Below are 16,081 nucleotides of genomic sequence, written 5' to 3' on the forward strand. Positions count from 1 at the left end.
ATCATTTAATAAATGAATGCAGCAGTAGATGAATAAAAATAAAACTTAAATTGTCCAAAGAGAGGATGCCAGTATGAAACTTGGCACAGTCAAAATATATAAGATATGCTGATGAGCCCCATATGCCTATGGGCATTGTACATTGTATTGATTAAGGAAGGATGAGTCTCCACATTCACTGTTGCAGAATATTGTGAAGAATCACCCTGGGATAACATCTAACATTCTGGAAATAAATTTGTGGTTCAGTTTATGCATTTTGGAGAAAGGCAATGTGAAAAAAATAGATTTCTGTCACAAACCTTTTGTGACAGTTGTTTCTCTTCATTTCAGATGCTAACCTGAAGAGAACAAATGGCTTATTTCATTCTTTGACTGTTAACCATCAGCCAGGAAAGGAAGAGAGAGAAAGGAAAGAAGAAGAAGGGGATGGAGGAGAAAGACAGAGGAGAATAAACTATTCTGTTCTGGACCAGCAAGCATAAATGGATCAGTGTGCCTCCTTGCCCCTCAAAAAAATCACACTCAATTAACCACTGAGAGCGAGATGCTCATTTGTCCCAACATCTACAAGAGGAAAAGACAAAGAAGCAGGAAACAAAAAGGATTCTGGCAGCAGACAGATATGCAAAGACAGGGTCTGTCTGTAGAAACAGCAAGTCTGCATGACTATGATGGGTAAAAGCAACGGTGACAGGAAGTCTGCAGATCACAATGTGTGTCATGACAAGACAGGTTTGCATTCAAAACAGAAGCATCCTCATAGATAAAATGGAGAGGAGATGAATAAAATGGCCACAGCCACTTGCAGGTCTTTCCATCAGTGGAAGAGTGACACTGTAGCAGGAGAGACCAGAGAAACCACGGAGCTTTTGTGGGTTCCTTTGCTTCAAGTTAGATGGATGCACCAACAATAAGCAGATAAGGCTGCCCAGGGGGCTGAGCACTAGATCCACTCCCAGCTCTTCACAACAGCAGAGTCCCACAGCATCCCCATCCCCAAAGCATTAGCCTTTTCAAGTAAGAAAGCTCAGGGCAGAATGCTGCAATGGGAGTTTGTGCTACCCACATGTCAAGTAAAGATGTATGGTCAAGCTGTAGGTAAATCAAGAGCTTCTCTTTGTTGGGTTCTCAATCTGTTGTTATAGATGAGCAATAAAAGGAAAGAAATGTACAAGGCCAAATGAAAAGTAATACTCTGCTGTTTTCTAGCCTCGAGGCAAATTCCAAAGTGTCAAGGCACTGTTCAAATCTAATGTTTTGTAGAAAGAAAAAAAAAAAAGAAAAAAAGAATTCTAGGGAAACTACAGCAGATCCAGAAATGGCTGTAGGGAGTCACTATTACAGATTGCCCCTAAAATCAATATTATAATGAAACATGTCTCCTTCCCTCAAAGATTTTCAATCAAAACCTGAAACCAAAAAATATTGTGAGCAAAACCTAAGAATTTTTCTGCACCCTTTGGCCAAAAACCTGGCAACGTTTTTGGTTGGCTGGTTGGTTTGTTCCCCCCCACAATAAAAAGCAGGATTTTCTCCTATGGGAGAAAACCCAGATCTACAGCAATAAGTTCTGAAGTCTACAGGTATTATTTATTATTTCCTCAGTCCTTGCTGGCAGCCACAGGTCAGTACGTTTCCCTCTCAAACTCAGCTGCAGAATTTCTGATATTTTACTAAACATGGGAATGTGTCTACATCCCATTTTCATTGCCTTCTGCCCAATGGAGAACAATTATCTGAGAGATAATTACAGAGCTATGATAACCACTGCTATCTCCTATTCCAATTAGCTCACTACAAATATGCAAGTAAAACGGCCTCACTCACTGGCTTCTCGTCCTTGTTCTGTATATGATCAGCAAGAGACAAGTTACTGAATCAACATTATTTAAAAGAACCTGTAGTGCAGCTAATAAGATACTCCTTCCCACTCCTACGTTCTAATGTAGCTTCATGCTCACTATGCTTAACAATAGCAGAATTAAACTCATCTCATTCTACAGAGGAAGCTCAGGGGAATGCCAGGGAATGAAAGTATGGGAGTTTCAATTTCTTCTCTTGCCGAGAATGAATTCTGCCTCATATAACTACTGATGAATTGTCGTTTTAAGAGAGTTTGTTAATTTCCAACAGGCAGAAGGCATAAAGAGGGACCTCCTTATCTTTAATGGATGTTATTGAGCGACACAAATGGCTCACGTTTAAATGAATGCAGAAACATCTTGTCTGTTTTGCCATGATAAGACTGTTCTTTCTGCACAGCATGGGTTCAGCTCCTTCTGTTAAATAAAACAACTGTTTCTGTTCAACTTAATGGCAGGCAAACTTCCAAAGGTTCAGTGGCTGAAGTCAGTTCAGGGAAATGAACTGGAATTTATCTGGCTCCTTCCTGATTTTTCTTGAGAAAATCTACCTGAAGAGCTTTGAGGTGTGACTGAAAATCTAGTTTCAAGCAAAGATTGTCCCTGATAGTATTGATGTACTTAGTGAGGATATTCTTCATTAAATTGCAACTTTCTCTAACGCAAGAATGCTTCCAGCCCCAGCTGTTATAAAGAAACAAGAGCTGTAAGAACCCACACAAAGGTGCATCTCTGGAAAACCAAGCAGGCCACCTGGGATGAGGTCTGGGGCAGCAGGGAGGCCGGGTCCAGGAAAGCTGCTCAGCTCCCTGATGTCAGCAGGTGTTTTGCCACTGAATGAAATGGCTGGAAAACTATGTCCACCATCAGAGTATGTGAAAAGGTCATTCCTCAACTTCATAGAACAGTGGTGACTTTTAAAACAGTTCCCAAAGATTTCTCTGCGAGTCATCTAAAAGCAAGAGGGGTTCTCTCCCACAATGAAAATTCACCCGTTCACCCAGAAACAGAGATTAGTGTGGTATAGAACAAAGGCCCAAAACTAAGCCAAATCCCACACAAAAAAAGTGGAAGAATATTCCTTGCTAGCCAGAGAGCACAAAATATGATACTACCGCAAGCCCAGCAGCCTAGCTTTTGATTAGCTTTGCCAAGCTATGACAGTGTGGGAGATCCCCATATGCCTCAGGGAGATGCATTATTCAATATATTAATTAGAGGGCTGGATTTCATCACTGCTTCCTACAAAGTATTACAAAGAACTACTCTGGGACTGTTAGTGACAGGATGAAATTAATTTGTGTTTGAGTTCACGTGCATCAGGGAGAGACAGAATGAAGTCAGCCCAGGCAGGCTGCATGAGTCTGCAGTACAGCATTTAAGCTTCCAACACTGGGCTGTGAAACACAGCGATGAAGTCTGGACATCTTATCACTGATGCATGAGGAGGAAACAGATCCTTCCACCATGTACTGTCCAGACAGACATGGCATTGGGGTCCAGTCCAGGGATCAATCTTAATTCAGAGAAATATTCAACAAATTCCTCCTTAGATCTTTCTTACTAGCAGTTTATCTGGTTTGCTCCAGTCTCAGACACTTAGTCACAAGAGAGTGGGGGGGATTACAAAGTGATCCAAGATTAGCAAAGGGGGAAATAAGAGAAGAGACTGGCCCCAGGGACATAAAGAAACCTGACAGATGAGAGACCAAAGCAAAAGGCTTTTTCTGATGGCTGAAAGCCTCACTGCAGTACAATATGTGACATTTAGTGGTAAGCATTAAATTTAAAACTAATGAACAGAAATATTTCAGCCCTTACTTTTCCAATCTTAAAAAAAAAAAAAAAAAAAAAAAAAAAAACACTGCCAGCCACAGTACATTAAAGTCATAAATACATCTAACATCACAAATTGTACTAAAATCACAACAAATCACAAATTTTAAAAGCCAGATAGTATTTTTGCAAGGACATCCACAGTTACATCAGTGAAGAAGGGGTAATCCCTCTTTCTGAAAGATATGATGTGTTTCTCAAGCAAAAGGAGGTTAGAAAGAAAAGTTCCTCAAAGGTGACTTATTCCAAAATTGCTGTCCCAGAGGGTATTACACCACCCTTTGAAAGACCTCATTCTGGCTGTGATAGCAGCCAGAATTTTAGAGGTGGTACATGAATTGTAAGTTTGCTATCATGTGCCTCTTTTCTCGTGGTTCATTTATTATGTACTTCATGGGGTTTAAAGGAGAATTTAAAGCATTTTAAATTATTTCCCTTCATGATCACACACAATCCTTGTAGCCAGTATGCTTTTCTTTTTTCTTCCTAAAACAGCTTCGAGCCCAGGGAGCCTGACAGCATGGCATCCACAGGACTTTGTAAAAGTCAAACACTTACTTTCCTAGGAAAGCAGGCAGTACGGAGAGGAGCATCACGCAACAACAAATTCAGGCAATGAACATCCTTTAGGAGGTCTTCCAATGCATCGGCTACTATTTAGAGCTTAAATTCATAGTACAAGAGACTAGTTGTATCAAATTTCCTTTGCGACGAAGTCATTAGCATAAAGAGTAAATATAACCCAGAAACCTAAATATTTTTGCTTTTAGTCCCAGGTAAACTAGAAAATATTCCATAATACTCTTCCAATAGTATACTAGGGTTTCTTGCCACCTTCTACAAAAACGCTTACTGAGATCCAATTATTTGTGTCAATCTCTCATAAATTGGTTTTCAAAACAATGGACTGTGCTCAAAAACAAGAATGGTAATCTGTACATTACACTAACTGTAGGCACAAACACAACAGGTGGGGTCTATGTGGCCTCTATAAAACAGTCCTGCAGGGTTTCCCAGAGACAGAAAGTGAAGGATTTTCCTTTTCTTAGAGTCATTTAGGATTTTATACTCTTAGATATCCATGAAATCTATCACAACATCCCTGGAAGAACGCTTAGCAATCTATAGTTGAAAAACAGGATAGGTTTAAGTTTAAGAAAAAATATGTTCATGGACAAAAGCAAAATGTAAAACTTAACAAAGGTTTCTCAAATGTTGTTGATCACTCTTGTAAGCTACTGATCACTGTTATGAAGACTTACATTGTAAACCTACTGACCATCTAACTTGGACATAAGGGACGAGTATCTGCTCTGCATCACAAAAGATCAAGATGGGAATAGGAGTCAGGACCCCTCTATGTTGGCTCTATCCAGACACTTTGTTTCAGACTGCGCTCTTTCCCTACCTTAATTTTAAAAGCTCAGATATTGCAAAATGAGATTTTATTCAAATTTAAAAATCACTAACAAACATTCAAAAAATTTCAACCATTTCAGGATGTTCTTTTGTCTAACTTGAGAGAAACATTTTGATAATGTTGACATGAATTCTAAAATATCTTTATTGACTTGAAACTTTTTCAACAAAAATAAACACTATTTCAGCCAATAAAAAGCATCCAACTCTATATCCAGGTTCCATTTCTATCTCTGCCACTGAGTTGCTGTGTAATCACAAGCTAGTCAGCTACAACCTAATGTTTGGAAATGTTAAATGTCTATAGTGCCAACTGCACTAATTTTAGGCATACAAAATGAAAAGAAAATCCCTAACCTCACAGTTCTCCCACTTGCCCATCTTTTAAGTGAAAAGGAAAATAAAATTGGTCATCTTATCACCACGGTGTTGCGATCTTTAATTAACTAATGTGACCTTGCAAAGAAATCTTTCAATATATGCCAAGACCTTTTAAGAAGGTCTCATCTCTCCTGAACTCTTATTACAGAGCTTGAGGCTAGAGTTTGAAAATTTTGTCCTCAGCCTAGTATAGTTCATGGTCGTGGTGGCTTGAGTAACACATTCCAGATTTGTGTTAGCATTACCCTCTGGGAGAAAAATCTTCCCCAGGTGTTTTCAACCACAGGGCATGGATAGCAAGTCCCTTAACACAAGCAAATGAGTCATTAGCCCACAGGAGCCTCCAGTAATAGGTCCCTGCTCAGTTCTTCATGTGCGGTCTACGTGAATAGCCACTGGGTATATGCCTCGATGATGCTATAAGTGGTGTTATCCATGGCTGCCAAACTGGAATTATTCCTTTTATCCACAGCTCCATGTATGGTATGGTTTTAATTCTGAAAAACTCTAATGCAGGATTACTTAATAGTCAATTTGACATTTACAAGACTATGTTTTCTTAACACTAAACTTGGCTGTAAAAAATCAGGCAATGTTTCCCGAGCACTATGCAATGACACCATCTGGTAGTTAATGATTAGTGGGATTTACAGGAGAGAGAGGCACATATTTGACTAACCATTTCATTGCTGGCAAACTAGTCAAGTAAAGATAACCTTAGCTGTATCCAAAGGTTACTTCTGGAACTGCTGCTGAAACAGTCTGTGTGGACCCAAATTGGCTTAGGAAATACCAGTGCTGTCACAGAGATGAGGAGAAAAAAACAGACACAAACCTCTGCCCAACTGCAGAGCCAAACCCAGACCATAACCTTTTGAAACACTGAGGTAAATCCTTTATCTACAGCTACATTACTCTCAGATATCCAAACCAGCCTCCGCTATAGTCTTTATGAAATTCAAGCTGCAAATAAATAAAAATACACTGGCTAAATTTTACCACTGTTCCTATCCAAAATCATAACAAAAAGGACTGAAAATCTTGCCCTCAAGAGGCAAAATTTGCTGGCTGATGCCTCAAACAACTGTGACAGAAAAGCCATAACTCCAAAGTATAACCTAAGTGCACAGCCTCTTCCCTTCTCCCAGTGATAGCACAGCCTGTTCCTTTCTCCCAACTTTTAACCACTGGAGTTCAAAACGATTGTGGCTGGCATTCATAGATACCAAAACAACCAGAAATCTGGTTGGTTATCACAGAAAGAGAAAAAATAAAATTCTGGGGAGACTCAGTAAGGAAGTCAGCAGTGTATTTGAGAACTGCTTGTTACACCACATTTTTCCTATTTGCAGATACAAACACTGCTCCTTGAAGCCAGGCTAGTGCACATGCTATTTTCCTCCTCCTGCTGTCTTTCCCCTCCTGCCTTGTTGGTGTTTTCTGCCCAGCTTTCATCACTAGCGTGTACTTCAGTGTCTTTTACTGACTAGGCTCATCCCAGGCACTGACTTCAGTGCTCCAAATGTCCCATAGCCATCAGAAAAGCTGTGCAGATTTCTCCCTCTCTTCCACACAAATGGGGTTTCCCCACTGTTCCCACTCCCAGGCTTTGACAGAGTCACCCAAAGTCCCAGAGAGCATGTTTAAAAAAATAAATGAGAGAAGGGTAAATGTCTAGATGTACCAGGCAAACAAAAAAAATGGAAAATGGTCCCACATCCACCGCTTCATATCCCCCAGTGATGATGGGAGGCAGGAAATATGAATGAGTCCTCCAGCAAAGAGCAGCCTGGGGAGACCTTAAGAAAGGGCGTGGGTGTCCCAAGGAGCATAGCTCTGTCCTCTGCAAAGGATGGCGATCCCTGTGTCTGCTCAGCAAACATAGGCAGGGCCTCCAAGGACAGATGGACAGGGGGTGATATTCACAGCCATTTAGCTGATTAGCCAGAAAGCATAGACCACCTTGTGGAACTTCACAATTTAAAGAATTAAGCCATAATATTATAAAAGGAATTTACATGCCACTAAAGCATCTTTTAACACTCTAGTGCCCTTCAGTGCTCTTAATCCACTGCTGTAGCACCTGATATCACAATATTTGAGTACTTCGCCCACTGCACACAACAAGGGAAAGAAATGCTCTCCTATCCCAGTCTTACCTACAGGGTAACAAGGCAAAGCCAGCTGGAGTCATCCATGATGACATGGAAAAGTTCTGGTCCAGCAAAGTGCTGAACAAGGGTTGGTGAATGCTCCATTAACCAAACTGTCCTGCCCACCTGCTTAGTCCTGTTGTCCCACCACACAAAAAGGCAGGGGCAGTAAAGCAACTGAAGGACAATTCAAATCCTTTGAGTTCTTATCTGAACAGAGACAGTATTTAGTCAGCACAGAACACACCATGTGTTTTACAGACGAGAAAACTTCCCCAGCGTTTCTACAGTACAAAATATGGACTGTATTTTTTATACCCCTCCACATGACAGCACAGGTGTCTAAGTTACAGTGAGAGAAAATGAACAGGGCCCAGAGGGAGCTGCAGAAATGTGTTTTAAAAGAAAAGAACATTGAGTAGGTCTTTAACAAACTTTGCACCCATGCTGGTTCCAGTTATCTTGAGTCATTTCAGTGTGATGAGTGATCTGGGAATTTCTGTATCACATTAGCGTAAGCTCCTATTTCCAGCCTTACAGGATCCTAAGTTATTAAAATCTCTGAGGCCAAGGCACGTGGGAGCCAAATTTGGATGCCTGTACTCACATCAAGTAACACATTCTGTTCAAGCTCTGCCACTGCCATCAGTGGGTGTAGCTAGCAAATGAATCACTACTACAGAAGTAGAGATCTCAAATCCTAGTTTTTATAACTATGAGTGGCCCAGAAGTGAATCTCTGCTCATGCACAAACTTTGAGCTGGCCACAGGAATTGATGAGAGATGTCCCATAAACTGCGGGACATGTGACATCCATATGGGAAGAGAACAAAAAACTACAACCCAGTGATTAGCACCAACATCTGGGACTACAGAAAGAAGTTGAAGGCAAGAGCCAGGATACAATGCCACAGATCAGGATTGGAGCTTAGGACTTTGGTTTTAACCAGTGGGGAGCCATCACAGATGCTGTCTGCCAGAGCTACAGCAAAATGCACAGAGTGGCTTGTGTGTCCATGACTAACAGAGAGGTCTTACTTACTCTGCTGAGCAAAAATTCACATCCCAACCTCACGAGTTCTGATGCAACCATAATTTTCTCCTGGCCTTAAAGTCTCTATAACTGAGCTCTCTCAGGGAAGGTATAATTATTTGGAAAGGTCTCAGAGAGAAAAATAAAGATCTCTCCCTGTCAGGCTGACTGATCCCATGAACCAGGTGAAGATTACAGTCTTCACAAGCCCATTCATGGCAGCCTGAGAGATGAAAGTCATGCTTTGAAGGCAAAAACTTTCGACAAGGGCTGCCCCAGATAAAGCCAGCCGGATTCAGATCAGATGAAGACTGTCCCATTTGATGAAGGATGCTTACCTGAGCCCCTACTAATAAACAACACAGAGCAGCGCAAACGAGTAGCTTACCTCTGATTTTGGCATCTCCCTGTCATTATTATTTCATCTTTCCTAGAAGTTTTAATTTATAGGTTTGATAATGTAGTATTTGATAGACTAATGAACTCACAGAGTGGTGGCTCATGTCCCTCTCCACCTTATAGCTATACCCACTTTCTCCCTCTTCCATAGCCTAATAAAAAGAAATCACCAAATTCCTGAGGCTAAAGCTTTCTTGCATTTCTTTTTCTGTACACATCTTACAAGCCAGACCTTGTAAGCCATCACAGTTTGCAGCTTTAAAAAGAAAGAAATGAAAAAAGAAAGAAATCATACAGCTAAGGGGAGTTATTATGTTCCAAAATTTCAACATCTCTGACCCCTGCACTATGAATTGGTTCAAATCTCTCTCACTCTAGGAAAAATCTAATTCATTCTCTTGGAAAGTTTATTGTCAACGGGATTCTACTGTTTCTGAGTGGAAAAAAGATTTCTAAGTATATGCCATATGAGTTTTAACTATAGAAGACCTCTACATTTTCTAAGAGAAAGAGGCACTTGAAACAGAGGCTTTCTATAACGCAGTGTGAAAAAGCAGCATTGAAGCTATGCAACCAAAAGGCTGTATGAAAAATGAGGTCGATTGTGGAAAACAATCTACAGATTTGGGTGTCAAATGGACAAACAGGCAATTTCCATTAATCATTATTATATGGAAGTAGAAAAAAACCACAACAACACAGCCTCTGCTTTAGAAAGAGATTCTGCTTTGTTCCTCAAGTCGGCTCAGCCCTTGCACTTTATCTTCTGAGAAAGCCCCTCCCCTAAGCTCAGCTGCACTATTTGAAGGGCAGGGTACAATTATCCCATAGGACCAGCTATTCTGCTCCACAGAAGGATACACCTGGAGAGGATCTATATTCACCTTTGTCATGTGCATCTAGCATGAACAGTGAAATCAAAGGATTTTGGATAGTAAGGTTAATCAGCCACCTGCCACCTCAACCAGGAGAACACAACCACCTTTCCTTCACTATGGAAATGTGAAACAGTGACATGGTCAGACAAGGTTCTAGATCTTTGATACATTTTGCAGATCTATGTGACTTAGGAGCCTTACAACTTCCTTTCCTAGATGTTCAAAAACCTTCTTACATTGTCCAAAATCCACAGGCACACTGAGGGAAATCTCCAGACTTTGCGCCAAAAAGCTATGTTTTAAATGTGGGAGTCTAAAGCTATTTAGAGAGATTTGCAGAAGGACCTAGACAATTTGAAAATCCCATGAGGTGTCTATATCCACTGCAAAGTGTGGAAATATTGCAAATCCAATCTATAGATATTTTGGGCCTGGATTCCAGATACTTTTAATCACGTGCAAGAATTTCTATGAGAATTTGACTCTAAGTTATATACATCATGCTTTGCAATTGGGAGTCAATTCTTAAGTCATCCAAGTCCTTTTTATTTTTAATCATTCAAAATAAGAGCCTCTGGTTACTTATTATGATCTTTTTTGGCCTTAAGGACCAGGCACTTCTTCAACTGCTCACAGATTCTGTAAATCAGCACTTCTACATGTTCACGCACACACCATCATCTGGCATGTAGTACAGCGTTAAGAATTTGATTCAAGCCCCAAATCCTAGATTCAACTACAGAAGACTATTGCTGGGTTTTCTCTTTCCTCTAAATTCAATTCTTGGGCCTTCACATGGTGGAGAAAAGTTTGGAAAAGTGGCAGCTGAAATGGAGGAGCTCGGAGACAGGAACTAAATTTTTTTAATCATCTGCTTTTAAGACACTTTCCCAATTTTGGAGGCTGACGCTTGGGAAATGCAAAGGAAGATAGTCACAAAACAGATTTTTAGCAAACTATTTGCAGATCCTGGGCTCTCACCAGTCAGTAGAAAGAAACTGGCTCCTCAGAGAGTGATTCAAAGCAGACTCTGAATCATCCTTTCTCCCAATGGTTGCATAAGGAGACTGGCCAGAGTGGCTGGCTCTGCACAAAGACTTTGTTGTAGGCCAAAGTAGATCTCAGAAGGGTTGAAAAATAGGTCTAATGATCATAACCTTGTCACTGAAACACTGGGTAGTTTCTCTGTGTTACAGTAAGTAGGTATATAACAAAAAAGCAGGAGGTTTGCAATTATCAAAAGAATTGTACTCATCTGTACAAGACACTACCGTTATCAGATAAGAAAGAGGTACAAACATGGAGACGTTCAGCTATAGCATTACAAGATAGGTACTACGGATTGAGTATATAACATTGATGATGACCAAAACCAAGGGCATATTCAGTGTTCAGGTAAAGCAACGAGTCCCTTCAAGTTAGATGCCCTTCTCCCCTCCATGACTTGCCCAAAGCAAGCAAAACCTGAGGGCATAACTCACCAGTAAAATCTGTTTGGAGTGACCCGCTCGTGCATGAGCTGCCATTTTCTTCCAAAGTCCATGGAGCTGTACAGCTGAAAGACAGAGAGAGAGAGGAAGTATAACCTTTGAGGAAGGAGAGGAAGGACTGCCACTAAATAAAGTATTAAATCAGCTCAGATTAAAGAATAGGAATTGATTGTCCTGCAGTTTTCAATCAGCCTCACTGCCAGGGAAGGCTAATAAGGCAGTCTCCTCCCCTCACATTTAACCCAGAGTGAGCTGCTGAGACTCAAAAGCAGGTTGGCTCTTCCGAAACCTTTTCAAACATTTTTGTGCTTCCTGATTTCGGCTGTCAACACATTCACTTCGGCTGCCATATGACAAAGTTGGCAGTCCCCCTGGCTTTTTCAGCCCAACAGGAAGCAGATGATTGATGATATGTAAATTCCTAACATTAAATAGAATAAAAGACAAATTAGATTAGTTAACATGACTATGATGGGGTAGGTAGTGACTCTATACTCAAGGTCATGCTGAGATTTGTTTTTATGGTGTGGATTACATCTCTCTTCTGTGTGGGGAAGAAAAGGAAATTGCTCCTAATTTACAACTTTTATGTTCAAAACAAGGTCTAAATTTTGAGATAAGTTAGAAATCAATCTGCTCACCACTTAAACATTTAAGATAGTGAAGTGGTTCTTCTTGAAAGCCAAATTTTCAATTTAACGACTGTTTTGAGTCTTTCTGGCTAACAAATGGTGCAGCTGTAATGTGATCAAATTTCCATGCAACTCCACACTAAGTCTCAGACATAGGTTCGCTTCACACATACTTGGCTTAATACCACAAACACCATTCTCCATATAATTAGTTTATTACCCACAATCCACTCACTAATAATGAAAGCATATGTAAGCTCCTTTTCTCCAACTTTGAGCAAGTTTGGTTCTTCAGAAAAAAAAATACACTTTGAGAATTAACTACTCTGCTTTACAACTAGATCACAGAGAAATAAATAGCAGGCAGTGTTTTGAACAGGATTTCAAATAAATTTCATGTGAAGTAAATTCTGGCTTAATAAAATAAGGGTTGATTGCAGGCTAAGGAGGTAGATAACAGAGCTGAGAAACTTAAATGTTTGTAATATCCAAATTTAGGTCCTTAATGGGAAAACAATATCATTTGAGTAAAGGTTCTGCATTTGATTTGCTTTTGAGTAAGTGGATTTACAAATCGGAGGCAGGTCCATGTTCAGATTAGAAGGGTTCACAACCTAGTGATGTGTACTATGGAACAGCTATGATAAATAGCTAACTGTGACTGGGAAGATAAACTATATGTGCTCACACTGAATATTAAACTTTCTTGAATAGGCGGTATCTTTGACCACAGAGATCCAGCAGCCACATCAGAGCTGGACCACAGAACAATTTACAAAGGTGATTGGAAAGGGCTGTTTGAGCAGTGTCCAAAGCTTGAAGCAGCTGATTAATTCTTACTATATTTGTACTCAACTACACAACCAAACAACTGTATAGCTAGCAAAAGGAAACCCAAGAACTGAAATTCAGGCCCCATCAAGTATCTAATGCAATTGGTATGCGTAAAGACAAAAGAATCAGCCCTTTCCATTTATGCCAATGAGAAGTCCAGTTTCTGCCAATGACAATTACTTGCTCAAGCTGCCAGTGAATAAAGCACATCAGGAGAAAAGAGAGGGAAGCAGGCATCCTCCAATCTTCATGTCAAAAGGGGCTCCAATTATGTAGACTTCACTCCAATCAACATCACTGGGCTTATGGTAAGAAATATTAGGAAAGATTTTCTGCTCGATGTTCTCCAGGAGATCAGACATGAGCTGAATATTCCGATTTGGCAGTATTTCTTTGGCACTGTCACTAGATAAGGTAAGACACTGCACTAAAAGCCTACATTATCTGGGCTTCCTCTGCTTTTCTGGTCAACCAATCACAATAATAGTCTAAAAAAAATACAGTAGAGAATCCTCTGCCCCAAAAGGAATTCTCCATAGATACAAAATAAAGCATTGCTTATCTTTTTTAATTAAAGGAGCCAGGAAAAGAAAATTCCTTCTCCAAATTTGAGGATAGGCTTATGAAGTCAACACCAAGGCTGTACATTAAGAAGATAAATAGCAAATGTTTATCCAAACAGCATCACATCCTCCTGAAGGAACATTCGGATTTTTAGAAACAATAATTGAAAAATCCAAGACTCCAAGAGCCAAAACTGTACTGTGCTACAACTCTGCCATGATGTTAGCACGGTGCCTGCCAGCAATATTCCTTGAGTCATTTAATGTGGTTTTACACATACAAGGACCTCTACACACAGACTGCGTTACATCAGTTGCATCTTAAAACTTGGCTATCCTTTCCATTTCCTGACTGCAGGTACGACTTGCAGATTGAGCCACGGTGCCATACAAATCATGGGCTCCAGGCAGCTTAGCCTCAGTTAACTCCCGTTCACAAGCAAGTGTAAGTGGGACTAGCATCTCTATTGTATTCTGCAATGGATTAACCATTCTCACCATGAGAGGAAAAGATTAGCAAAATACATCTATTTCCTTAGATTCTTTTTTATCTTTTGCCCCTAGCATTTCTTTTTCTTTCACAGCTGCATAACAGCAGTAGCTAGAGATAGCTCAGTGGCATGAAGCACAATCTCTTTCTAACTACTCATCTCTCCCACAGTGTCTCATTCAGGGAGCATCCTTCTCTCTATCAAGTTAAAAACCAGAGACCAGCTACTGAGTACTTTTTTCTCCCCCTTCTTTCTATTAAAGCTCAGACTGACTGATGGTAGAAGGATTAAATTGAACTTGCAGCCTTTAGGTAATTTCAGATAAAGAGATAAGGAGGATATTATTCATTTCAAGAACTTTTATTTATTTATTCACCTACTTATTCTAGACGTCCACTTTGAATTTTAATCAGATGATTGAGTCTTAAAGCTGTATGACAGAACAAATTCCTGAAAGGTCTCTCTGGCCCAGTTCACTTCTATAGTATTATTTACAGATGAGAATATAAAGGTTAATGTTGAATTACTAAATGAAACATACAATAAAGAGTTTTCTAGTATGCATTAAAATTGAATATATATACGCACTTTCTGTTCATCTCCCTTTGTGGGAGAAGAGATGCTTTTAGAAAAGACAACAAATTAAGTGGCAAGTACAGCAGATTTCAACAGACATTAATTTGTCCTAAGGCTGAATAATAAGCACTGGAAAGAAATTAGGTTTGTTTGGTGCCAAGATTTTTCCTTTTTAAAGCTCTGCTCTGGCTTTTTAGTGACAAGTAATCTCTGGCATTTCCACATCCCAGAGCACTCCAAGACACTGGTTTAAGAGGGATGGACTTCAGTGTACGATGAGGGTGTACTGTGAGGATATGTCCTTTCTGCACCTCCCTTGTGTTATTTGACCTACTCTGATGAATGAAAAAGACTGTTATGCGTCTTTATGTTTGTATGGGCTGGTCTTGTGCTTTGACACAGCTAAAGAGTGGCATGCAGAGGACTTGACTAAGGAACAATTCAGAAGCAGGATGCAAACCAGAAGGACAAAGTCTTGACTCAAGGCAAGGGTGACAAAACTCAATTTTTAACATGAAAATAAACTCAGAATCCTTCATCTACCACAGAGGCACCTCAGTAAACACAGTTAGAACACTTGGACGATCCCAGCAACCTCTGCACCTATTTGAGCAGACAGCTTCCAGGAGCCTCCTGAAGGCTGAGGTGCTTTTGAGAACAAACATACAATGTTCAAATTCCCTACTGAGCCCATCTGAATGATGCTTATGAATCTCATCTACCCTTGCAGCAGACAACAGGAGTTTCTACTAGGCATGACCCTAGAATTTCTGCTTGCCTGCAGACTGGCATGAGACACTGCCACAGGGCAGATAGGATACAGGAAGGTGACGGGGCCAGCATTGCATGTCAAAAAAATATACCTTTTAATGTGCTTTCAGGCCTGATGAAGCACCTAAAGTATTACCCTGAAACCATGATCCAGGAGCAGCTCTGCTTTCACACCTGGCTTTGAGGTCACCCCAGCTCAGCAGTACAAGCGCAGTCTTTGAAAATGGGTACTGAGTACTAGGGAAAATCTGACTATGCCCAGGAGCCTAGTTAGACCTGCCATTAAAAAAAGAAAAGGCTGTACATCAAGAAGGTAAATAGCAAATGTTTATCCAAACAGCATCACAATACTCCACACTCAAGGATCGTAGCACCAGACATATCACATCCACCAACACAGTCCTGTGTTTTACCAAGAATACACAATCTGTGTGAGGAAAGACCTTGGCAGCCCAAGTGATATACAGCTTTATTTCACCACAGGCCAGAACCTTAACACATGCTTGTCTTGCTCAGCACAACTCTGAATCATAAGGATATTACATACCACAGGCAGAATGCTTCTTCTTCAAACTCTAAGAACACTTGCACCATGTTATTTAACACCGGCATTGTTTCCAAGATAAGCAGCAAGACCCTTAAAGAGGAATTTTTATCCCTGGTGTGAGATTCTATGCCACGAACACGTGCACCATGCCAGAAACACAGTCAGAACAACAGAGCTGGAAAGGAAGGAGTTATACACACACACATGCACGCA

The 16,081-nt window shown here is 40.4% G+C and overlaps 1 protein-coding gene across 1 annotated transcript in view; it reads right to left on the reverse strand.

The window, feature by feature from the left end:
• Positions 1–16,081, reverse strand: part of SORCS3 (sortilin related VPS10 domain containing receptor 3) — a gene marked incomplete at both ends in the record, with an annotated part of 312,909 nt that overhangs the window by 100,462 nt on the left and 196,366 nt on the right. The window contains one exon of the mRNA XM_082311355.1: positions 11,446–11,519. Within this exon, the coding sequence (XP_082167481.1) occupies positions 11,446–11,519 (74 nt within the window). The remainder of the gene's footprint in view (positions 1–11,445; positions 11,520–16,081) is intronic.

Source organism: Platalea leucorodia, assembly GCF_965183815.1.
Source record: "Platalea leucorodia genome assembly, chromosome: 4".
NCBI classification, from domain to species: domain Eukaryota; kingdom Metazoa; phylum Chordata; class Aves; order Pelecaniformes; family Threskiornithidae; genus Platalea; species Platalea leucorodia.